The 24,135-nt window shown below is 48.5% G+C and overlaps 1 protein-coding gene across 2 annotated transcripts in view; it reads right to left on the reverse strand.

The window, feature by feature from the left end:
- Nucleotides 1–5,064: 5,064 nt before the first annotated feature.
- ATXN10 (ataxin 10) overlaps nucleotides 5,065–24,135 on the reverse strand; it is a 161,627-nt gene continuing 142,556 nt past the window's right edge. For both annotated transcript variants that reach the window (XM_025881584.2, XM_073882633.1), the window contains exons 11-12: nucleotides 5,839–6,026; nucleotides 5,065–5,387 (exon numbers count right to left, since the gene is read on the reverse strand). In XM_025881584.2, the coding sequence (XP_025737369.1) occupies nucleotides 5,385–5,387; nucleotides 5,839–6,026 (191 nt within the window). In that variant the 3' untranslated portion in view covers nucleotides 5,065–5,384. The remainder of the gene's footprint in view (nucleotides 5,388–5,838; nucleotides 6,027–24,135) is intronic.

The raw sequence follows: 24,135 nt of genomic DNA on the forward strand, positions 1-24,135 counted from the left end.
ATAATTCTCCAAGAAAATCTCCTTTAGCCCCCCAACCATATCTTCCTTCCTTGACCTCCCAGAGTAAGCATCCTAAGATGCAAATGAAGCTCTATGCACCAAGATGTTCACAACATTTATAATGATGAAAAACAATACAAAATGTCTAATAACAAGAGAATGGTTAAGTCCCCTACGGAATATTTTGATGATGCAGCCACTGAAACTTTTTATGAGGGGTTTTTAGCATATGGAAATACCTTAAGCTATAATGTTAAGTGTAGGCTTATATGTGGGCTACATGTTGTAGTTGGCCCTCTTCTCTATATACACCCCTGCACTAGACAATCTCATTTATCTCCATGGCTTCAAATGATCATCTACTGGACTCCAAACATGTACTTCCAGCACTGACCTGTCTTCTGAGCTCCAGTCTTGTATACCCAATTGCTTTTCAAAGTCATCTCCATTGGGAGGTCTCAAAAGCATCTCAAACTTTAATTTGCCCCAAAGAGAATCTCGATTCTCTCTGCCCCTTCACATCAAACTTTTCCACTTCGGGGAGAATATAATCATCTACCCAGTTGCTCAACAAAATTTTAAGAGTTATTCTTGTTTACTTCTAGTCCATCCTCAACAATCCATCGGCAAGTCCTATGAATTCCAACACATACATCAAATGTAAACCCGTCTCTCCACAGCCACTGACTTACGCGTGTCTAAATCACCATCATCGGTAGCTCCATAAATTATGTTCTGCTTCTGTTCTTTTCCCCCTGCAATTCATTTTCCACACAGCAGCAAGAGTGGTCACTGAAAAACGTGAAGTGGATCTTCTCATTCCTATGCTGGATGCCATTTAGTACCTTCCCAACACATTTCAGGTGAGATTCAAATTCCCGTGGCTTCGAAAACCTTGCATGATCAGACTCCCGTTTATCCCTCTGACCAAGTCTCCCTCATGCCACCTCTCCCCGGTCACCAGGCACTGGCCTCACTGGCCTGGCCACCCTCCTGGCCGTCAACCATATGAAGCTTGCCATCCTGGGGCTTTCGTGCTTGGCGCCGTCTCATTGTGAATGCTCTGCCCCAGCTCTCCGCACAGGTCAGATGTGACCGTCTCAGAAAGGGCACCCCACTTACCATCCGTATCATCACCTTTTCTTCACGGCATTCACTGCAGTATGTGATGCCCTTGTTCTGATCTGTTTGTTAATTTTCTGTCATTCTCATCAGAACAGAAGCTTCACGAGAGCACAGACTGTGTCTACCTTCTTTACTGCTGGGCCCCCAGCGCCTGCCTGGTACACACTGCTTGAGGAGACGTAGGCCCTGAGCAGTTAAGCAATTTATGTGGAGTTGAGATTTAAACTCGGGTTTTTCTAACTGCAAAGCCCACGTTCTTCCCATGGAGCTCCCCTTGCTCTACGTCCTGAGCCACAGTCTAGGCATTTCTGCTAGATTTACTTTCCATGCTTCTGGGAAAGAAGCCATATTTTCCTCCTCACTCATTCCCTTCTAATTAACTACAGCAATTAATCATTACGCATTACCTGCTGTGTGGCCCTGGGCGTTAACCCCTGCAACTCAACTTCCTCATCCGTGAAATGGGATTAAGCCTAGAACATACCGTATCATTGCTCTGAAGATTAAATGACTAATATTTTCGAAGTGCTGAGAACACTGGTACACAGAAGGCATCACACAAGTATCTGCTGACTAAATAAACTACATTTGGTGAGCACCTCCTGTGTGTCCTGCACTGTGGAGACGGGGGCAGTGGGAGACAAGGTGTAGTTTCCATGTGCTTCTCTCAGAAATACTCACGGTGAAGGTGCGAAGGGCCCGAAGATGCACGTCAAGCAAGAAAGAGTGCTGGGAGGATTGAATGCTCACCACGTAACAGGTACTATCAGCGTGTTCGTTAATTTTTACCCCCAGACACTCCTGTGGGTCGGTCGTTCCATGAGCGCCATTTTACTGCTTGAGCAAGTGGAGACGCAGAGCTTACGGAGTCTGCCCAGAGTTACATGGGCGAGAGACAGGGGCCCATAACCCACGCACACTCACTTCTGTTTATGCCTTTTGACCACCGTGCTTTACACGGCGGCAGCAAAAATTATACACGTGCAAGAAACATCACGGAAGTTCTCACTGAAGCATGTAAAACGAGCAGGACACACTGTGCATAAATGAACGTATTTGATGTTGTTTAAACAAGAAGAAACATTTAATGTGATGTTTCTAATTTAAGGTTCTAACTGGAGCAACAATAAACAATGATCAAAACCTTCAAAAAGTCACTTCCGCTGACAAAACTGGCTGTGATGAGGGAAGTCTGATGAATGAGTTAATACTATCACCACTACATTTACAGAAAAAAACTTACCTTTAAAATTCATGTAGGTTATAAATCGTGAATTAAATTGTAAAATATCCCCTAAACACGATTTGACGTAAAAAAAAATCCAAATAAGTATATAAAAATTTGTAGGGAAAAGAAAAATAGATATTATATCATACAAATGCAAGGGGAAAAATGTGAATTTTGAAAACAAGGTTTTAAATTGATTTTCATATACAGGCCACTGGGGCTAGAATTATCAGGACCGTGGACAGCGCCCAAAGTGCCCTTTCTCCCCCCCCCCACCCCCACCACATTCCAAAGGACTGGGTTTGTATTAGACTTTGAATGTTAGGGTTCTTCCTCAACTTCTCTGCATTTTACAATTCTGTCTCAATTTTACTGACTCTCATGTAAAAACTGGTTCCTATGTGCAGAACTTACTGATGATGGAACATGTATTTTAAAGTCTTCCTCCTGCAGAGATTGGCATTTCTATTACAATGTCTTTGTTTATTCATTCGAGGATGGAAATGAAGGGATAATGATGACATTTAAATAAATTTCAATTCCAGGTGTTGGTAAAAGAAGAGGATATTGATGCCTTCAGTAGGTAATGGGCACAAGATATATTAAGGGGCACAAGGCACATATGTGTATCTTCTGCCCATTTGACTTAAAATGTGCTACTTATAGCCCAAATGACCACAATCACTTCTCTACATTTCATTTTGCAAAATGGGCATTTTTAGTAGTTTCCAAGCTCTGTGGCTAGATTCAGAAGTTACTGAACAAAAATGTATCTCAATGTTAGCTTCTAAAAAAACCTCACAAACAACCCTACGAGGTGTATTCATGTGGACATATACATATATATAAAATGCAGACGCATATTACTAAAATCATGCAAGTAAGTATTTTTGAAACATTAACATCCATTGTTAATGCATTAAATAAAATCACTCTGCAAATACTTGGACTCAGTATCAAGCAGAAAAGCCTTCCCCCACTTTCTTTGATAATGAAACAGGCTAAAAAATTGAACAGCTTTGTTAGTTTGCTCTTGGAAGCGATAATATGGTCACAAAACTTGCTGCGACCATTCTGTCCCTTTACAAATGCTGTAAGGCTGGCCTGCCTGCCTTTCTTCTTCTTCTAAATGCCTGATTGAGATGGTGATTTAATCCTCTGCAGCAAGCATGTAGAACGAGGCTCTCAGAATGGCCAAGTGGTGGAGGGAGGACAGGGAAGCTGTTGGTTGTGCTGGAGGATTAGCCATCCAGGGCGTCCAAGCAGCCACAATGCAGCTGTCAGCCTGTTTTCACTATGCAAGCCCCCCATTTCCTAGTTAGAAAACACACAGCCATTACCCCGTTCTGTGTTCCCACACAAGGCTCCCTTTTGTTTATTTGTGTTTGTTATTATATGGCTTATACCGACATGTTTGTTTGATTCCACTGGTGTGCATACATCCATTGAGAGAAGAAGAAAAAGAAGTGTCTATTGCAAACTTGTTAAAAGGAAAAAGGGACTCCCACTGTTTTTTTTTTTTCCTTTGGCGGGCCCTCTATTTAGAGGACAGGATGTTAACTCTTTGTGTCCCAGAAAAGAATGACTTCTTTGTGCATTTTAAATTTTGCAAAGGCTTCTTTACTGATGGAATGTCATAAATGAGAGAGAAAAAGATGTTATTCACAGATTACTACAATTCTAGAAGCCGAGTTTCTTCGGAGATAGTACGGAGATAGTACACTAGCACGGGGGACAACTTTCATTTCATTCTGAATATGCTTAAGCTGTTTTTACAAAAGCAATTTAAGTATGGCTACCAAAAAAAACTTAGAAGCACTTTACTCTGGAACAATCAGTATTTCTGTAACACTTCTGGCTGAATCTTTGTTGTTTTCATTCTGGAAGATTCAACAGAACTCTGCAAAATCTCTAGATAGCTTTTAGTAACTGGCTGTTCAGGAATGTTCATACATGACCTCCCTTCTAGAGCTTTTGTTGGTTACATCAATGATCTGAAATTTCAGGGCTCGTTTTAATGCTCCAGCTCTAATATGTGTATATATATATATATATATAGAGAGAGAGAGAGAGAGAGAGAGAGAGAGAGAGACAAAGAAAGAGAGAGAGAGACAAAGGGATGGAAATAGAAAGGTACAGGTCAAATTTGCTCTCGCTCCCCAAAGCTACTCTTGCAACTCTGGAAAGTGGAGCCGTGGCCGCAACTGGGGTGGCATGCTTTAGGAGACTGTGCCTTTGAAAGTGAACAAGACACGGACGCTCTTTAATCCTGTGGCCCTGCACACAGAGCCCCATTCACAGAGGCACGAAAGCGGGTCAGAGGCAGGCATCCCCCTGGGAGCACAATGGTCTGGGAGGTCTCTTCCCGGGTGATTTGGAAAGAGAAGAGTTAATGGCCTGCACATCCCCCCCCTCCTCACTCCCTGCGCCGTTCCAAAGGGCCGGGCTCAGTGACAGCACAGCCCAGTCCCTAAAATGAAGATGGAGCTTCTCTATTCTTCAGCATCTCTCGAATTAATTAGCTGGAAATGAGTCTTGTCAATGTTTTGGAAAGGCAGAAAGGGTGAAAAGAGATTGCTAGAATTAATCACAGTGAGAAACTACTTCAACTGCCTGGCAGAGTGCAGAAAACCCAACAAGCAGAGAAGAAAAGGCATCGGGCTGATTTGCCATCTGAAGGAACAAATGGAATCCAATCAAACGCTCCAGTCTTTGCCAAATAAGGGATGCACCCTTGAGGAGAAGAATTTATTATCTGTTGCCACAGTAAGTACAATATATTACTTAAATGCACACTGTATCCATGGGGACAAAGGCAAACCAGACAGTTTCTAAAGCAAAGAAACAACAGAATACTCATGTACTTTCACTTTCGAGCTTATCCACATTAAACTCTATTATCTAAAGGATTCATGTGTTCCTGAATTTGCACTTAATAAATCTTCAAACACTTGCAATTTCACATACTGCAGAAGACGAAAAATCCAGGAAACAGATTCCAAAAATTCAGATATTTCAATGGAGAGTTCATTCACTAAGAAGAAAAAACAAACAAAATGGCAGATATAACAGATCTATTTATAAGAATCATCCAAGGGGGGGTAAAAAACAGAGAATTTGGTCAAGGGCTGAGAGAGAAACCTGAAACAACTCACTCAGTATTATATAGGGAGCTTCCTGTTCTTTTCATAGTAGCCAACATTAGCCATCTCTCCACTAGAAAATCTAGAAACTTCAGACCATGTAAAAATTCTGATATGACTTTTATATTTCTCCCCTAAAATGAGCTTGAACTTTTAAGACAATGGCAGCATAAAGCCTGAACATAAAACCCAAAATTATTGGCAATTAAACTTCGGGCTTTCTTGGCCATTTTAGAAGGCAAAGTGCGCCCAGCCATGTTCTCAGGAAGGAACCCTGTCACAGACCGAGGGAGCAGGGAGGCTGGACCCAGAGGGGGCGGCGGCTTGCTCTGGCACACTCACCAGCGGAGGTGGGTCACTAGTAGGTTTCAGAATCAGCTTGTCACCCCTCTTCTCAACTTCAAAGCCCATCTTTTTAAGGAGGGATGCGTCCGCCAGTCCCTGTTCCTCCATCTTCGCAATCAGATCTTGGTTCTGACTATTGTCTTCAGTAAGGTTGCGGATGGCGTACACCACCCACTGGGTCAGAACTGGAGGCTGAGTGAAGGAATCTGCCAACGTACCTTCCCATTTCCAAACTTCGCATGAGCGTTATTGGAAAGGGAGGGCAGGACACGGCATGAGCGAACGAGTTCTCACCGAGCACGTGCTCTGAGTATGCATCCAAACACGGAAGCAGCGAAAAAGCTGCAACACATGCATTGTACATGTATGTCCCACGTGTGTGTACCTGTGTGATGTCCAGCACACGGAGCTTCTTAATCAAGATTTGATGAACGAATGAGCAGGGAAACATCAGAACTCTGTGATCGCGCACGCGCACGCGCGCGCACGCACGCAGATAACCATGTTGTCGAGCCACCAGAGAAAGAACAAGAGCAGGACGGCGTTAGTCACAAAGTTGCCAAGTGAGAAGCAGACAAGAGACTCATCTTGTTTAAAGCGAGCTCCCTTACAAATAAGAACTGTCTCCTGGGGGTCATCATGGAATTCCCCTCATTCGGCCGCATTTTTAAAGATGGAGCTAGAAAGCCTTTGAAGGATTTGCTGTCCTTAGCTTGCCTACTTGTGCTCTCAAGAAAGCACCTCGTCCTCTGGCCGTGCCCCCACCCCCATCCTGCACGTGCGGCACGGCATCCTTCACAGCAGACAGAAGACAGAATCGCTGTATTATTTACTGAGGTCTTTTATTCCGTGACCAAGAACTGTGTAAATCTCAGGAAAGCATTAAACTGCTGCTGTACGTTGTTCTAGAAAAGGCCGTAGAGAAACTGCCATGGGTACCAAGCCATGGATCCAGGCACGTGTAGGCAACGCCCAGAACAGTGGGCCCAGCACCCTCTGTTGGTCCGGAGGGAATAACAAAACACCTAGCGGGGAGTAAGCGCTTCCTCCAATAAAGCAAGGCCTCCCTGCCCACCACTGGATGGAATTTGGCAAGAAAAACAAGCTCTTTCCCCCAACTGCAGGGTGTTTCCGGTACAGGCATTTCTGATGTCAGAATGGGGGCATCTGTGTCCCCAGAATGTATCAGGCTCTTCAGCCTGAAGGGTCAACGCCTCTGACCCTGTCCTAGCTCCCAACACAGCGGTGAGGCTGGGGCTGAGACCTTTCTAGCTCCCTCAGCTGGACGCAGGAGGCCACAGAGAAAGGCTGCAATGTGCATAAAGCCTGTGGCTCTTTCTTGTAGAGTCTGAGAAAGAATGTGAATCAAACTGCTTCCCTAGTTCAGTAACCTCAGAGCAAGGTAGTGAAAAATGAGCCTGTCCATTGAAGTCAGTCAACTGAGATGCACGGAACATGGCTGTTTTATGTTCAGGACAGATCTTCTGCGGTTTTAAAAGTTGCTCCATCCCAGTCCCTCCGACACACCCATGCTGGTTCACAATCCTGACAAGGCCTTCGAGCTCCTCATGGCCCCAGATCACAGACGGTCCACGCCGGCCCTGCCTCTCCCGGCCCCTCCCAGCTGGGGCCACGGGCCCCAAGAAGAGGATGAGCAGATGTTTGCTGAGTGAATGACCCACTGGTCTCTGGAGGTTTACCATTAAAACCACTTGTGAGTATAAATGACTAACCTGTTCCAGATGGCACAGAATAGGAATGGTTGATGCCCAGCTGATGCTGATTCTATAATTAGTTGTCCCCTTTTGGTGGGAGAATGTCCTTCTGCCATTTACCCGTCATCCTCCGATGATAAAGCCCAGTACCTTTATAAGGGCTGTATTTTATTTCTGGAGATAGAATCCCAACAAATACTCAAATGCACAAAGCCTAATTGTGACTTTCTCCCCCTTTTCCACAATCGCCGAACCCCCACTCTACGCCAGTATAGAGAATAAAAGTGAGGATCCTGGATGACAAACACTTCCAACGTGTTAGGGAATTTCTGAACCATGAATCGTGTGCCGCAAGTGATTTCTCATCCAGAATGACACCACTCTACAAATTCATTTCCTCACTCTGTATGAAAAGGGGGAGGCGGTGTCGGGACATCCGACTGAAGGAGCAAACAACTGAAGGGTAAATTTAGGCAAGAAAAGATAGAAGACTGAAGAATTTTAGCTCACGTGTATTATTCCTGAATGCTAATGACAGGAGCAAAGCACTTCTTTCTAAAGCTTCCTGGTAATTCACTGAAATGTGACTGAAAGCAGGAAACCCGAAACTCCCCTCTATGCCCCATGAGAGCTCCTGGAAACGGGAGGGGGGGGTGCGGCTCGGTAATGGAGGAATCCGGCGTCAGCCTTGATGCTGCCAGACGAAAGGCAGGGTGTCTCTGGAGAGTGAACCACCTTCCAGAGCTGCACCGATCAAACTGTTAGAGGGCAAACAAGACCCCTGGCCCAAGGGCCGCTGTGTACCTCTCCTACCAGGCACCCTTCGCACCTGGGCTCCAGCAACATCGCCACGCCGGGCACGGCCTCCGGACGGTGTCAGTCAGGTGCGCCCAGCGCGTGTTCGCAGAGCACTCGCTAGCAGCCCTCGGCCCAGCCTGCTGCACCATGCTCACCTGTGAGCCCCGTGAGGGCAGGAGCCACCCCGTGCATCCATCTGAGCATCCCCAGCAGCCAGTCTGGCCCCTGACACAAAGTGGGCTGTGGACACTACAGAGCTAGGATGGTGTCTGTGTGTCCGCCCGGACACCCTGCGAACTCCTCCCGAGCAAGTGTGAGGTCTCGTGCACTGCGCCGGGCGAGGTCCACTGGACGTCCGACCCAGGGAGCGCTATCTCCCACTCAGCCCAGGGGTGGGGCCGTGGTGACACCGCAGCGGCCCGCACAAGCTCTGCTTTTCCTGCTTGTTCTCAGGGTGGTTTCCTGACTCAGGGCTTTGCAGGGTGGAGGGATGACATGAAAGTAAACCCATATAAATGCAACCCAGGAAAGAGAGCTCCCTGCACTGTGTCAACAAAGGGCCCATGTCAACAGGCCCCAGGAGAATTCCCACCGTGTGGGCAGATGAGAGGGTAGATCTCAATCACGCTCATCGTGCTGAGGCAACTGACGCATTTTGTGAAAATCCTGCCACAGTAGCTTTGTAGCACTTCACCCTCAACGGACTTGGAAACTAAACACCAACACGCCACCCAGTTTACATCCAGGGAGAGAGGAGGACAGAGGAGAAGGGGAGCAGTGAAGTGAACAATTTAAAGGTTCCCGACAGGTGGCCAGCACCACGCCAGGAACAAAACACAACAGCCGTGAACTTCTCGAGGGACTGATGCCCGGCACAGCCACCAAATGGACAACCTAACAGAAGACACAGTAAAGCCCAAAGAGAAAAGGCATTTTTGTCTTTTTCCAAAACTGGTGTTCACAGGCCAGAGGGAGCGTGCGGAAGGAGTGGAGGGGTTGGGAGAAGCACGGCCACACACTGGAGGCAGCTCCTGTGCACACCTCGAAGATGAGAAATAACTGGAGGGCAAACCCCCCACCCTTTTCGCTTAAATGCATGTTTCACATTCTTATATATAAGGGAAATGGTAGTACTTCCTCTTTAAAAGAGGAGGATTTCGTGGAGTCGGAACACGGCGTTCCGCCACACACTTTTTCTGGGCAAATACAAAAGGCGTGCTCTGCATCTCCACCTCCAGCGAGCTCCCACACTCGGGGCTGTGTTGTCTGGCTATAAATTAAGTGCCACACAGACAAGCTCGACTTTGTCCCTATTTCCAGTGAGAACATTTTTGCACTACCGACTGGGGTCTCTGACTCAATAATAATTAAAAAACCAAATTCAGTGGTTGTTTCTTTCATAAAATTTGGTTTGAAAAGAGACACTGAAACACAGCCCTTACAAACGGGGTCTCACGCACGAGCCTGGCTCATGAATATGCATGGCTGTCCTTGTTAGCGGCTGTGAAAGCCCCGAGCCCCGGGCAGCCCCGCGCCAGCCCCGAGCGTCACTAGGGAGATTAAAGCGAGTCCCAGTTAATATTCACATTGCCCCCTTGTTCCCTCTCTAAAGAGACAGACGGAAAGAAAGAGTGGGGGAGAAAATTAAACATCTTCTAAAGTCTAATCCTACCAACACGTGAAGTGCTTTATTGTGCGCTTAGCTTTAGAGAGACGGCTTCTAAAGTTTCCATAGCTACTACAAACACAAGGCGTGAGCCTGTGGGCTACAACACTACCTTGAAAGTGCCCTGTCATCAGCACTCTGGAGCGAGGATGCCACAGGGCTGGCCCGGCTCCTCAGCAGAGCACTCTGGTGTCTGAAAACAGGCAGAGAGGACAGTGGAGACGGAACAGCTCAGTACTGCTGTGCTTGGGAAGGTGAAGGCCACTCCCGGGCCCGCAGCCTCCGCCCTAGCTTCCAGAAAGACGCAGGCCCAGCACCAAACCCGGTGGCCTGGCACAAGTGAGGCAATGAGGCGTTTGCGGGGCACAAAAATGGGGGCAGGCAGACGACACGATCTAGAAAAAAGTATCTCACAGCAAGGATATTACTAGCTAGCACATTTATGTGTCAAATTCACTTTATAGATCATTTGTTTGAGAGAGCGAGAGAGAGCACAAGCCGGAGGGGGGGAGGGGCAGAGGGAGACGGAGAAGCAGGCTCCCCACTGAGTAGGGAGCCCCACGTGGGGCTCAGTCCCAGGACCCTGGGATCATGACCTGAGCCGAAGGCAGACGCTTAACCGACTGAGCCACCCAGGCTTCCCCCCAAATTCACTTTAAGGTCAGGTTGAGTGCAAACACTAAAGCTGGAACTGTCCGATGAGGAAGACTCCTCTAAGAAAGGCAACACCTTTCAGCTACCGGACCAGTGGCACTTACAAAGTCCTGCGCTGTATGGGAACGCAGGGCCCGGTGGGGACAGGGACTCTGTTCCGGTCACCACTGTAACTCTCTAGCTGGAAGACTGCTGAGAACAGGGGTCGGCAAATCAGGGCCTGTGTTTTTGTGCGGACATGAGTTTAGTTCTTGTATCTTTAAATGCTTGGGAAAAAACAAAATCAAACTACTACTACTGTGTGACACGTGAAAATTATTTGAAACTCAAACTTCAGTATCCATAATACATAAAGCCACTGGCACGCAGCCATGCCCGTTCGTTTATGCACCAACTATGGCTGCTTTCTCGCTCCGACAGCTGAGCCGTGGCTATGGGCAGACAGTATGGCTGGGCAAAGCCAAAAACACTTACAAAATTTAAACCTTTACTGAAAAGGCTGGCCAACCTCTGGCCCAGAACATGGAAAGCATTAGTTAGTATTCGTTGAATTTTATAAACGAGCTTTTAAAAGTCTTGGCATTGAAAAACTTACATTATTTAAAACAATTTAAATATATTAAAAGGTTTTGCTGATGTGTGTGTATACATACTATATACCGTGACTATGTATGATGCTTTGTATCTAGAGATATATGATGTATACATGCGTCTCTAATATAATCTATACTCCGTATATAACCAATAGATGTACTCTATTTTAGTACCTACGTTTAATTTTTGCTTCCAGGATATATTCTTTAAAATTACTTGTAGGCAACAAATCCATTTATGGCAAGGGATTTATGTACTGCCTAACAAAGTATACTATTAAACAGGGCAGAGAGTGTGAAGAAACCTTTTACGAGGCTGGTCTGAGAAGACGTTCAGCGAGGCAAGCCTACTTTAGCAGGCTTTCACAAAAACCAGTAATAATCTTTGCTAAAGATGAGGATGGTTTTAAATAACTTCCATATCTAAACTAGTATCTTCACAGAATTGGTACAATTGCAGAATTTTTCAGAGTGCAAGAAAGGAGTTTAGTTTTAGTTTAAAATGGTTCGGGAAATGCTTCACATTGCTAAAAACCAAAATACTTCTAAATATGCCAAGTCTGTCAGCCAAAGAACGAGCATGGGACGCGGCATCGCAAGGGTGGCTTCTCTTCCTGCTGCAATGGCCTACTTCCGCCTTCCTCCTAGCCACTCAAGTCCGAGAAGCTGCCCCCGTGTCAGGGGTGGCATGTTCAGGGCGGGGGCGGCGTTCCCTGAATCCTAACCAACCTCAGCCCTGCTCTCCAAGTATTTGCTTTCTGAGGGAAACCATGGCACTTCCCAAACTGCTGCCCAGGGACCCCTGGGCTCCCCTGAGCCTTGTGCTGGAGGAGGAGGAGTTGTGCAAACCCTGGAGGACTTCCAAGTGGAGGTGGTAAAGGAGAAAGACCTCAGACGACTCAGGGGCGTTGGGAGAGTAAGGAGGTGCTGGGCTATGGACGCAGGAGGGCTGGCAGCTTAGCTGTGACACCGGGCAGAGGAGGCGGTTGGGCAGGAGAGGTCCTGGTGGAGGGACAGACCTGGAAACCACCACTGCCATTCTTCCCCAAAGCAGCCCTCGCTTCTCCTGCACAGGCTGCCTCCACCTCCAAATGCCGACATACTTCACCTCACTTCCACCTTCGTCTACCATAATTATCTTCTGCCCTTCACTCTCATTATGTCATTCAGCTAACTACATACTCTTCTCCGTCGGAAAATTAAAGTAGGAGTCTTTCTTGTGCGGCTTCTATCTGGGGTCTCCCTGCTGGAAATCGCAGTGTGCCCAATAACCACCACAAACCACCCATCTGGCTCCCTCTTCCTTCTCCAAATTGTTGGTCTATCTGGTTTCTAATTTCCCTCCGCACTTTTGTATTTTAATACGAGGGAACATCTGTGGGTCAAGTGTCTCAGCGTCATGACGATACGTGCTGCCCTGGGCCCTGCGGTGTGTCAGGTCTCAACAGCATTTCCACATGGATGGATGCGTCCTCTCTCATTTGCCCCTTACTGGCGAACTGTGAGTCCTGAGAGTGGTAAAAACAACAAGGCTGACAGAAGAGAGTGGGAGAATCTACAAATCGCCAGATCTGTAGATTACAGGTCCCCAGCTGAAGAACACAACAAAATACTTGGGGTCAGCAGTCCGTCTTCTCGGAGGGAGGTCATCCCAGAAACACCATCTCTGAGAGCAGAGACTGCCTGCTAGCCTCTGCATCCCTAGGGAACTGGGACATCAAAGCAAGTGCCACAAGGCCCAGGAGAACAAAGTGTCCGTGCAAGTGTCAACCAAAGATGTTTTCTCTCTCGGCCTCGCCCAACTCAGCACTCTCCTAGTGGTTCTGAAACAAAGGGCACATTCTCTGTGCTTGGTTCGCACAATTTACTTTCCATCAGTGGAGCAGTTCCGGGGAAGATCCGACGGTGACCCCCTCACGGGCCTCCTCCCAGCCTGGAACGTGTCTCCACCCCACACGGCCCCGTGACCTCAGCAGTAGCTACACGTGCGTGCACACTCTGGGCCCCTGACAAATCCCAGATGTCTTTAAAGCCCAAGCATCCAAGATGAGCCAAGTAGAAGATGTCGCTGTCACCGCGACCAGCCAGGCTGTCCATATGGCAGGGGAGTGACGGGAAGATGATACCCTGCCCTCCGTCACCACACACACTCCCCACTCCAAAAGCTTCTGTGGCCGAGCGAGGGCCGTGCGGCAGGTACCTCACATCCACAGGGTTTTGGTGGTCAAGGATCCTTCGGCCCTGAAACTAATTTCGTACATTACGTATTTTGAACTCGTCTCCCTAGCCACTTGAAAGCATAGTGTGGTACGCAGAGTCAGAATCTGGTGTCCGTGTCACACAACAGGTTTTGGAATCAGAAACAACCAATACCACTTCTAACTTAAACCACACGAAAGGCTTCTGGGGCCATGAAGTAGTTCCATTTGTACTCGGGGCAGCCCTCCAATGTCGCTTCTGAGACGTCAGCTGAGCCCCCGCGTGCCGTGTGCTCGGCCGGGCCGGAACATGGCTGGCATGTCCCAGACGCTCAACAATTCCTCCAGAGCCCCTCGTGTCCCTCCCCTCCGTGACCCTCCCTCTCGGTGCCCCTTCTCAGGCTGCTATCACCGGGTAAATCTGAATCCTTCTACAGAACGTGTGCACCTGCGGGCTGGGACGGCTGTCCTCGTCACTGGACCTCCTGGCACACAGAGGAGACACGCTTTAGCTATTTGCTGGACGAAGGCCCCTTGGTGCCTGCCTTCTCTCTACCTGGAAGTTCTTCCGCAGCATCTGGACCATACGTGAGACGTTACTGAATAAGCGTATGCAGATGCCCAGCACTATTCAAAGTCAGCCTTGGGGCTGCAGGGGCAAGCTGGCCCCGGCCGGCGCTGAGCTGGCTGGGCCTCATTGCGGAGACCACAGCAGGAGAGGGTGTGCTGCCCCTGGAGATCGCGGGGCCCTGAGGACTGACACGGTGTGAGCAGAAGCCAGAGGGAGTGCAGCAGAGACAGCCCAGAAGCTCAAGGCCCCGTCTGCCAGGCAAGAGGATGGTTGTCAAGTACGCTGTGCTCTCTGGGATAAAGGACTCGTCGGGTCACAAGCTGCCTCAAATGAACTTCTCTTCAGGGACTACATTATTGCTGCCTTCAATGTAAGCAAGGCTTTGCCAGAGGATCTCATCCCAGAGTCTCTCACATAAAGAGCATCAGTTTATCTGCATAAAACAGTCTAGAGATAATAGTAACAGAGCGGCGGCAGCCATCCCACGCCCAGGACACGTCGGGGGCCATTCCAGGCACTCAGAGAAAGCATTCGATCCTCTACAAACACGCTATGCAACAGGTGCGTACTACCACCCCCATTTTACTGATGAGAACACAAGATACAGGAGGGGTCCGGGCCTGTCCGCGGTCATACACCGGGAAGCGGCCAAGTCAGGGCGGGGTGTGGGCTCCAGCATGCACCCTCAGAACAACAATGCCACACAGCTTCCAAGCACTTGTCAGTGAGCACACGCGTGAGGAGAGACCTCACCTACGTGAGGGGCGGGTGGTTCTGCCTCCAGCTCAGGCTGACTGCAAGCTTCGGAGCTTTGCCTATGCCGTCAGTTAAAGGAATGCTAGGTTTTATGACACTTGAAATAAGGTCCCTGTCTCTTCAAAGAAATCCCAAAGGATAAAATAAGCTTGGAGATACTAGCGAGAGTGACCACCTCTGCAAAGCAACTTGAGAAGGAGCTAATGAACAGTTCAAAATGAAATTAATATTTGGAGTAGAAAAAGTAAGTAGTCTCATCTAAATGACGCAAGACTAGCGCTGGCCTAGCACTAATGATGTCCTACGTTACTAAAGCGTAGCTCAGGGTCAGAGGTACTTCTAAGCTACCAAGGCTTAAATTAAAAACAGTGTGGGGATTCTGGCAGACTTTAGATGAGACACAGCAGGTACCAAAGAGTCAAGGACGTTTCTCCTGCTGTGTATGCTGGGCGCCGAGCATCTGTCGTCACTGTCCTTGGCCCAGATGTCACCCGTGGATGGTCTGCTCCATGGGTCACCCGTGGCCGTCCTGGCTTGCCTCTCCATCTCTCCCCCTGCTCCTCGCCAAGTCCCAGAAAGTCAGCCATCAAGGTGGGTGGGCCTGCAGATGCTGGGTCGTCCTGCTGCAAAGCAAGGAGGGAAGGGGGTGGCGGTTCCCATTCGTGCTGTGGGCTTCCGTTTCTACCACAGTAACAGGTGAGCTAAGAGCAGAGTGCGGACCCAGAATGCTCGCTGATCCTTGTTACGGGAAGAACTCTGCGTACAACCTCCAGGAGACATTTATAATGTGCAAGTATCTTCCACAGTCACTAGAAATACCTATCACGGACCCTCCAGACGACTTAAAGGCCACAGCTGGTTGTGGTGATGACACTAAGTTCTTAAAGCTCCTCCCGGACACTTGTCTCAAAGCTTCTAGAGTATCGGCTACCTCACTTTGGGGGGAAATCATTCAGTTATAGACACCTGATTTCACAACACGTTCTTCCCCCTCTCCGTGCTTCTTGAACATGACCCTGGTACAAGCATGGGGTGTAGACACCAATAAAGACTTAAGCTGCTGGTCACACACCAGACTGTCCGAAGAACTGAACCACAATCCAGTCACTCACGCAGCTAATGTGAGGACACTGCGCTCGCTGCCGGGGACATCACAGCTCGCAGGATAGTCGTGTCCCTGCCCTCGTGGCACCGATGTTCCAGAGGCCGACTCATGGGACGAGGGTGGTCGGAGGACGCCTCTCTGAGGCACCCCCACGCAAAGACCCACAGGATAAAAAGAAACCGGTCACCCAGTCATCTAGTGAGCCGGGGCAGACGGCTGCGGGCTGCACGTAAGCCACGAAGCACCAAGAAACGTCGAGGGGGCACCTCTGTGGCTGGAGCGGGATGTGGGGAGAGTGGAATGAAGTGAGGCAGAGGTAGGCAGATGCCGCACCTTCTGAGGATTCAGGAGATGGTAAGGAGTCTGTGTTCTGTTCCAGTACAATTAGAAGCCATAACAGAAGTGAAGGAGAAAAATCGACACTCTCTTGGGCAGCTGTGTGGACAGCGGTTTGGAACGAGGCAAGCACGGGAAGGGGGGTCCATGAGGAGTCCACAGTGGCCAGAGGGAGGTCATGGAACAAGACAGACCTGTGCCATTTCATAAGACGTGTGATTTGGGGCAGTTTATGTAAGTGCACCAGGGTAAAGCTGGTCAGGTCACTGAGAGGACGGGATGTCTGCGCTGTGCCTGCCCCACACCGGGTGCCCAGCGCCCCCGAGGGACAGCAGGGGCCCCAGGCGGGCTGTGGAAGCCCTGGCTCCTGTCTGGCCTGGGGCTTCATTACCCTCTGCCTCGGCTTCTTCACCCATTCAGTGAGGGGGACAAAGCCATTCCCCAGCAACTCGGAGGACAGCCCAGGACTGAGACGAAGCTCTTGGGCCCTGGCGTCAGAAAGCACAAGCTCTAAGTGCCGAGCCCGCTGAGCACCAGTGCCGAGCCGTGGCCAGTTACAAAACCCTTTTACCTCAGCCTCCTCTTCTGTAAGAGGGGGATCATGACAGTATCTGTCTCAACAGAGTGGTCATGAGGTTTAAACAAAATTCGGATGCCTGGCATGGAAGAGGCTAGTTCTGTTAGCCACACAGGCCAGTCACTACTGTATCCCCGCAGCGGTCAACAAAGCTGGGCTACAGAAGGAGCTAGATCACCTGTGTCAGGAAAAACCTCTGTCTATTCAACTCTCAGAACCAATTAGTTCTCTGGCCACTGTCCCACCCGCCCCCCAGCACATGTGACCCGTTCAATGCATCCCTGAAACCAGTTTCCCTGCCAGCATCCGATGCCACCATGGGGGTCTCATTAAACACAGCACCATTCCTGGGTTTCTCCATTCTCCCTTTGTCAATTTCTAGCACAAGGACAGAGAGTGAAGGTGATCACCATGGAGGGAGGGGGAGTGGAAACAGTGAGTCTGTGCATACTCGTCTGTGTGCTCAGGAAGCATCAAGTAAGGGTCCGTGATGGGGACAGCCTGATGCCGCAGTGGCCATGACCTTCATGGAACATTCATGAAAAGCAGCACGTAATTCCACATGATTATCAGAGCCACAATGTTACATGACAGCAGAAGATGAAACAATGAAAGGGGGTCTTGCTCGAACGGGGATCATGGAAGACTTCTCTCCAGTATTCTGTCTCGTGTATTTCAAACTGGAAGAACCAGTCGGGGTTGGCCAGTGTACACAGGGGAGAAGCCCAGGCGGAGGAGCAGCATGTGCAAGCCTGGGAGAGGAAAGAGCTGGGGGTACCAGTGGAGGAGGGAGGCCAGTGCGCCAGGAGGGAAACTAGGAAGGGCTGACGGGTGGGGTCAGGCAGGGAGGCGGAAGGTCTAGGAAGATGCGCCCCCTCCCCACCCCTGCTCAAGCCGGCACTTACTACGGAGCACTCTCTTTGTCAGGGACGTCTGCGAAAGAGGTCAATCTGACGCATTTGCCTTCAGGGAGCTCACAAGCAGGTACAGGTGGCAGAGCCAGCGGGGGCGCGTCACAAGCTCCTGGGGGCAGAGAGGACAAGCTCGGCCAGGGCTCCTCCCCTGAGAAGCCGAGCGCCTGTCCCCACCAGACCGCAGGCCCCACGAGAGCACGGAGGGGGTCTCCTCCTTGGCCAGCACCGTATCCCCAGCAGCAAGAACAGTGTCCACCGCGTACCCCAGCAGACAGCAGGAAACACATGCAGAAGCCAGAGATGGAAGCAATGACAAAGACACACACCAGGGCCCTGAATCCAGCAACAGAGGAAAAGGATCGTGTCTGAAAGGCTGTGTCACATTCTGGCTCTACCTGCCATCAGGACGGTCACATACTAGTAATGAAGATCGTATCAGGTAGGGACTGTGGAAGACCAATCCTCTGAAAACAGAACAGAGCCAGAGAAAGAATCACGCCTATGGACAGTGACTTATGACAAGGTGGCCCCGCAGAGCCAGGGGTAAAAGGAAGGTCTTCGCGTAGTGGGGCAACTGCAGAACCACAGGGGGACAATGAAGAAACTGCACGCTGACTGTACGTCCGAGTAAGAACTAGCTTCCGGGAGACTTCAGCTCTGTCAGAAAGGCAAGACTAGAGAGATGCCAGCGAAAACACAGAAAAATTGCTCTTCCAGCCTCAGGGTCTCAGTGAGACACAAAACCCACTAACCCTGGAGGGAAGAAAAAACACCCAAGCACCCCAGAAGTCAGATTAGAGTCAGCTCTGGAAACTGGTGCTGGGTGAGAAGGGGCCCAAAGGAGCCCTCCAGGGGATGGGACCAGTCCGTATCTTCATCTGGGTGACTGCTGCAAGGGTGCGTACATATGCAGAGACACCCACACGTTGCACACTCAATATCTCAATAATAAAGATACCGTAAGAAAAATAAAAACAAGAAAACAAAACAAGCCATGAATAGGAGAGACTCTTTCAATGCACATAAATGAACAAGAATTCACAGCCTGAATACAGGAACATGAGTCAATTTTGGAAAGAGAAAGAAATCGTAAATAGACAAAGAAATATCTGACCACATCTTCGTGACAACAGGAAGTCCCAATGGTCGTTAAGTGTCAAAACGTGCTTATGACTAACTAGAGGGATTCAAACAGCATCACGGCAGCATGCTGTGTTCATCAGAAGGGCAAACATTTTAAAATCTGTATCAAGGGCCAGAGAGGATGCAGGACAGGAGTATACATTGGTACAGCCGATTCTGAAAAGTTCGGTGTCATGGAGAATAGCATTGAAGATACACAAACTACAAGACAGAAATTCCAGAAATGCTCACAGCACCATTCACTATTAACTCTAATAGCCCCCAAGTGGAAATACCTAAATGTCCACCAACAGCTCAATGAAATAATTACGTGTTCTTGGGATGGAACACTCACGATGAACTACTTGCAATGATCTGAAGGACGACTTTGAATGACAGATGACAAAACAATGCAAGCCATGATTCCATGTAAGCGGATTCAGAAATGGCCAACCACAGCCCCCTCTGCAGGAAGGCACGCACAGGAGCCGACTGGGGAAGGGTGGATGCTGCTGCAGGCTCTGCAGAGCTGGGCCATGACCTGTCTGCACCTGAATGCTGGTTACACGTACGCCTGCTTTACCATTTTTTTACAAGCAGCACGTACATACTCTTCCCACTTTTTGGTAGGCACGTTCTGTTTCAAGATAGGAACGGTCTCGAAAACTTAGCATGACAACTGAACTAGGACCGAAGGTGTGCGGGTCTGCCAACTAGTCTGCACCAAGAAATACTGCCCCTAACACACCAAGCTTCCGAATTCTGTGGGTTCTACTGTCTCAGTGGTTGACAGACGTTGTGCAGTGCGTGCAGCGGGCTCCCAGGCCACGGCCTGACCGGGTATGCATCAGCAGCCAGGTGGGAGGAGGCAGATGGGCCCCTTCGCCACCATTTCCTTCTTGAAAACCTGTTAGGATTTCCTGGTGCTTCCTAATCATACACAGAAGAATCGCTTGAATAAGAGCGGTGCTAGCTTCTAAAAGTGCTTTAGAAGAGAAAGACAGAAGTCGTTTTGATTCTGACATAATCTGATTTCTCTCAAAACACGGGGAAAATGTGTTGCCTTTTTCTAGGCTTTTCCTATCCTTACCCAGAAAGTGTAGAGATCTTTATCTGCATCTGACAAAGTCATCATTCTGTGAGCTTCTATAAGAACGAAAAATTAGGCCACAAACCAAACACGAAGACAAGTATCTCTTGTAAAAGTAAGGCTCATCGCGGTCATGTGAAAAATGTCAAGTGCAGGGTTGGGTCCTTGTCAAACTGCAATCCACCTCCTATTTTTGCTTTTGCCTGGCTTCCGTCCACCCATGAGGCTTTTTCCCAGCACGGGGCCTGTTTTCAGTTGTACTCAGTTAACCCTGAAGAAAAGGTCTGTCCACTCCTCAAACAGCCCTTCCTGGCAGCTCGCAGAAACCAGCGGGCCTTGTTGGGCTGGGAGCAGGCGGATTTCTCGGGGTGGCCAGGGCTCACAACCCACAGCGCAACGCCTGCTGCCCTGGGGCCAAAAGCACTTCGCCTCTGCCTCAGAGAGGATGTGCAGCAGACCAGAGGCCGGTAAGAGTGGGAAAGGGGATATCTGAAAGTTAGCTTTTTATGTTTTCCAGATTTGTGCCAGTGTCCAAGTGAAAGGGTGAACGTAGGTCCACAAAACCATAGGACTAAGAAAGCCTGAGCAAAAGGAGGCCTCCCTTTCCCTGTCGCTAGCATGCCTCACTCCTGTGAGGCAGTCGACTCCACGCAGGAAGCAGGTCCTGTATTTCCTCCAGGTGGTTTGCAGGAAGACACAAACAGGCTCGGGATGCAGGGTCCCTGGTGCGCCTCTCTTCCATCCCACCGGCTGGTACCGTATGGAATGTGTCATCTGCACATACATTTCCCATCAGCCTCCAAGCAGGGGCTCAGCACACAGCTTCCTTCACAGAGTCAACAAGGACTAGCTGCTCACTGAGCTCGTTCCTTCAGAGACTCAAACACTCACCCAATAGGCTTTGTTTGGCTTTCGTTTTTTTTTTTTAATCTGATGGTTCTAGAAAAATAGGTGGCACAGAGAACACAACACTTCCTGCTAAGACTGAGGATCTCAAAACAAAAGAGCCAGGGGATTACTATTTAACGGTGCTGGACTGACTGTGGCACACCGATGTTTTGACCAGACCCTCGTCTGTCACTGCTAAATTTGACTGAGGTCATTTTAGGCAAAAATACTGACATTAGTCAGGATTACCTGGAACACGTTTCTCTCTGCCAAACTTCGGCAACCCAATCTCTCCCCAAGTGTTTTACAAAATACACGGTGTAGCAATGTTATTTAAGTCCAACAATTAAACAAAAAATCATTTATTAACATCCTAAACACACCCAAAAGTCATTGCTCTTTTTAATAAAGAAAGGGAATGCAAAACTGAAAATTGCCAGAAAAACTGGCAAATAATTACCTTTGTAAGAAAATACATAAAGCTACATACTACTACTACTTCTTAAGCACAGATCATGCATCAGTAACTACTAGAGACCCTTTTTGTGCCTGTGGTGAGTAGGTTCTTAATTCAGCAGCTCTTCTGAAGGCAGACCCTCATCCTCAGGGACTGCTGCGCCTACCAACTGCCCCCACCAACTGCCCCAGGGCTCTTTGTCACATGCGATCTGCCAGTGACGCCCCTCGGTAATGCCATTTGGGGACAGAGGGGAAGTAGATTACAAAGCACCAAAAGAATCTCTTCATGGGGTGCCTCACTAGCTCAGTTGGTAGAGCATGAGACTCTTAATCTTGAGTCCTAAGTTCGAGTCCCACACTGGGCACAGAGATTACAATCAATCAATGGATCTCTTGGTGACTGGTAAACTTTGCTCTCTGGAATCGGACTGCAGTCCCACAGGAGGCTGCGTTTGAAGGAAACTGTCACACATGTGACGTTTAGGCTGACGGTTCAGACATTTCTTTATGGTCTCATCTATACGGTAGATATAAACGTCCTGAAATGCAAAGAATTACTAAAGCTCTACTATATCCTGTAGAGACACTGGGGACATGTGCAGAATGACCATGGTGCAAAGACACTGTTAGAGAGAGCAACTTTGGAAAACAAGTCTCTGGTCCATCCAGACACTGGAATACTATTCAGCCCTAAAAAACCAACGAGCTGTCAAACTCTGAGAAGTCACGAGGACTCTTACCGGAGCACTAAGTCAAAGAAGCCAATGTGAAAGGCCACATACTGTGTAATTCCGACTTCCACAGGACATTCTGAAAGAGCTACAACTACAAAGATCGGTGTTTGCGGAGAGGGATGAACAGGCAGAGAACTGATGGTTTTGCAGGCAGTGAGAACGCTCTGTATATTACAATGGTAGACACACGTCATACACATTTGTCTAGACTCATAGAATGCATGACCCCAAGAGCGAGTCCTCATGTAAACGGTGGACTGTGGGTGACAGTGATATGTCAGTAGATGGTCACCAACTGTAGCAATGTCCCACCCTGCCGGGGCGTGCTGATGATGAAAAAGGCTGTGCATGTGTGGGGACAGGAACATAGGGGAAATCTCTGTACCATCTTCACAATTTTGTTGCAAACCCAAAACTGTTCTAAGAAAATGTTATCTTAAAAAAAAAAAAACAGGAAAAAACGATATAAAAATTATTTCATGTCGTTTCAAAATTAAAAATACCTTCGTAGGCTAGCAAATTCACAACCACCATGGAAGACTAGTAAGGAGGAATTATTGAGGTGAGAATGTCTACTATGTATACCCAGGGACATTCTTTCCCTAAAGTTACACTCATCGGACGTCACTGTTAAATCAATCAGCCACAAGGTGCAGGATCCCTCAGACTAAGAATTAATAGTAATAAATATCTGCATAAAGTTTTATTTCTGGTTTCAAATGAATTTTATGTGGTGTCACTTAAAACATTAATGGTAACTACTGAGAAGTATAATTGAGAAAACACTGTGTCATCTCAAAGCCAGGTGGCCGATGCAATAGGCCAGGGAAGTGGCTTCCAAGGCCACTGCTTCTGGTGTGGCGGTGGCGGCCCTGCCCGGGTTCTTGCCCAGGGTGACTGCTTGCAAGGGGGAGGGGGCCGCCTGCATGGAACATGGTCCACACTTGGCACCTCACCACAGGGAAAGACGGACTCCCACTTCCTAACTTCAGTGAGGATAAACCTCAAGTCATCTTGCTCTTAGTGCAAGTCAACGAGATACAGCAGACCCTGACGCACCCTGGCCTCAGAGATGGGGGAAGAGTGGAACAAACCAGGCTTAGCAAGACAAAACCCGAGGACAGGCAGGTGGAACCTGCCGCTCCTTGGCCTGCTCGACACAGAATCTGCGTGCTGACGATACTTGTCATTTCTAGCCTCTGGTTTTAGAGATGGAAGGAAACTAGAAGCACATAACTAGAAGCTAAGCAGACATGATCTGAAGGAGTACAATTTGACCTGTTTGAGTCTCATTTTAAAATAGTCTATTTGCCAAGACACCTGAATGAGGAAACAGCCCACTTTTGTGGAAGCCTCATTCATAACAGTGTAGGGACTCCTCCAGTCATCAGCTCCAGGCCCTGGGGAACTGGTTGCTAGGATACCATAGAAGCCGCGTAAACAGGACTTCTTCCCTCTTTCACTTTGAATGGTTCCATTTAGATGCATCCGTGTGTGTGTGTGTGTGTGTGTGTGTGTGTGTGTTATGTGTGTGTGTTGGGGGGTGCTGGTGGCAGCATGTTACACTCTCAGCAGCATGGGAGCGGCACCAGCACATTGTCCAATCCTGGGCCCCGGGCTCGGCTCACTCCCAGGGCCCCAGGGAGGCCTCTGCTAACCTGCAAGCCTGTATGTATGCACTTGTTTGCTTTGCTTGGGGAGAAATATTTGGTTTGCACATCTTCCAACGCACTAGGCGAGGGGTAAGAGAATCAATTAGGCTTTAAAAAACCAAATTAAATCACTGGGGAAAAAGTTTACCTTTTTAAACTAAAGCAGCATGAAGAGTTTTTCTAGAGTTTGTCAGCTCAACAACGGAACAAATAAACACTGAATGTTCATCAGCTATTTAATACTGAGGACTCAGAAAAAAGAGAACATAGTTCTTTCCCTCCAGAGGATGGGAAAGATTTCCTAGCTGCTCACTGCTCTGAACATGGGTGCAGTCAGGGTGCAGAAGCAAGATGACACAGATCCCACCCTGGAGAAGTTTTTCTAGAGGGAAAGAATTCACCTAATTTTCTTAATCCATTCTACTACTGAGGAGTATCTGGGATGTTTCCACCTTGGAGCCATTAT

Source organism: Callorhinus ursinus, unplaced genomic scaffold (assembly GCF_003265705.2).
Source record: "Callorhinus ursinus isolate GAN/ISIS: 27379988/994484 unplaced genomic scaffold, GSC_fseal_2.0 scaffold48, whole genome shotgun sequence".
Taxonomy (NCBI): domain Eukaryota; kingdom Metazoa; phylum Chordata; class Mammalia; order Carnivora; family Otariidae; genus Callorhinus; species Callorhinus ursinus.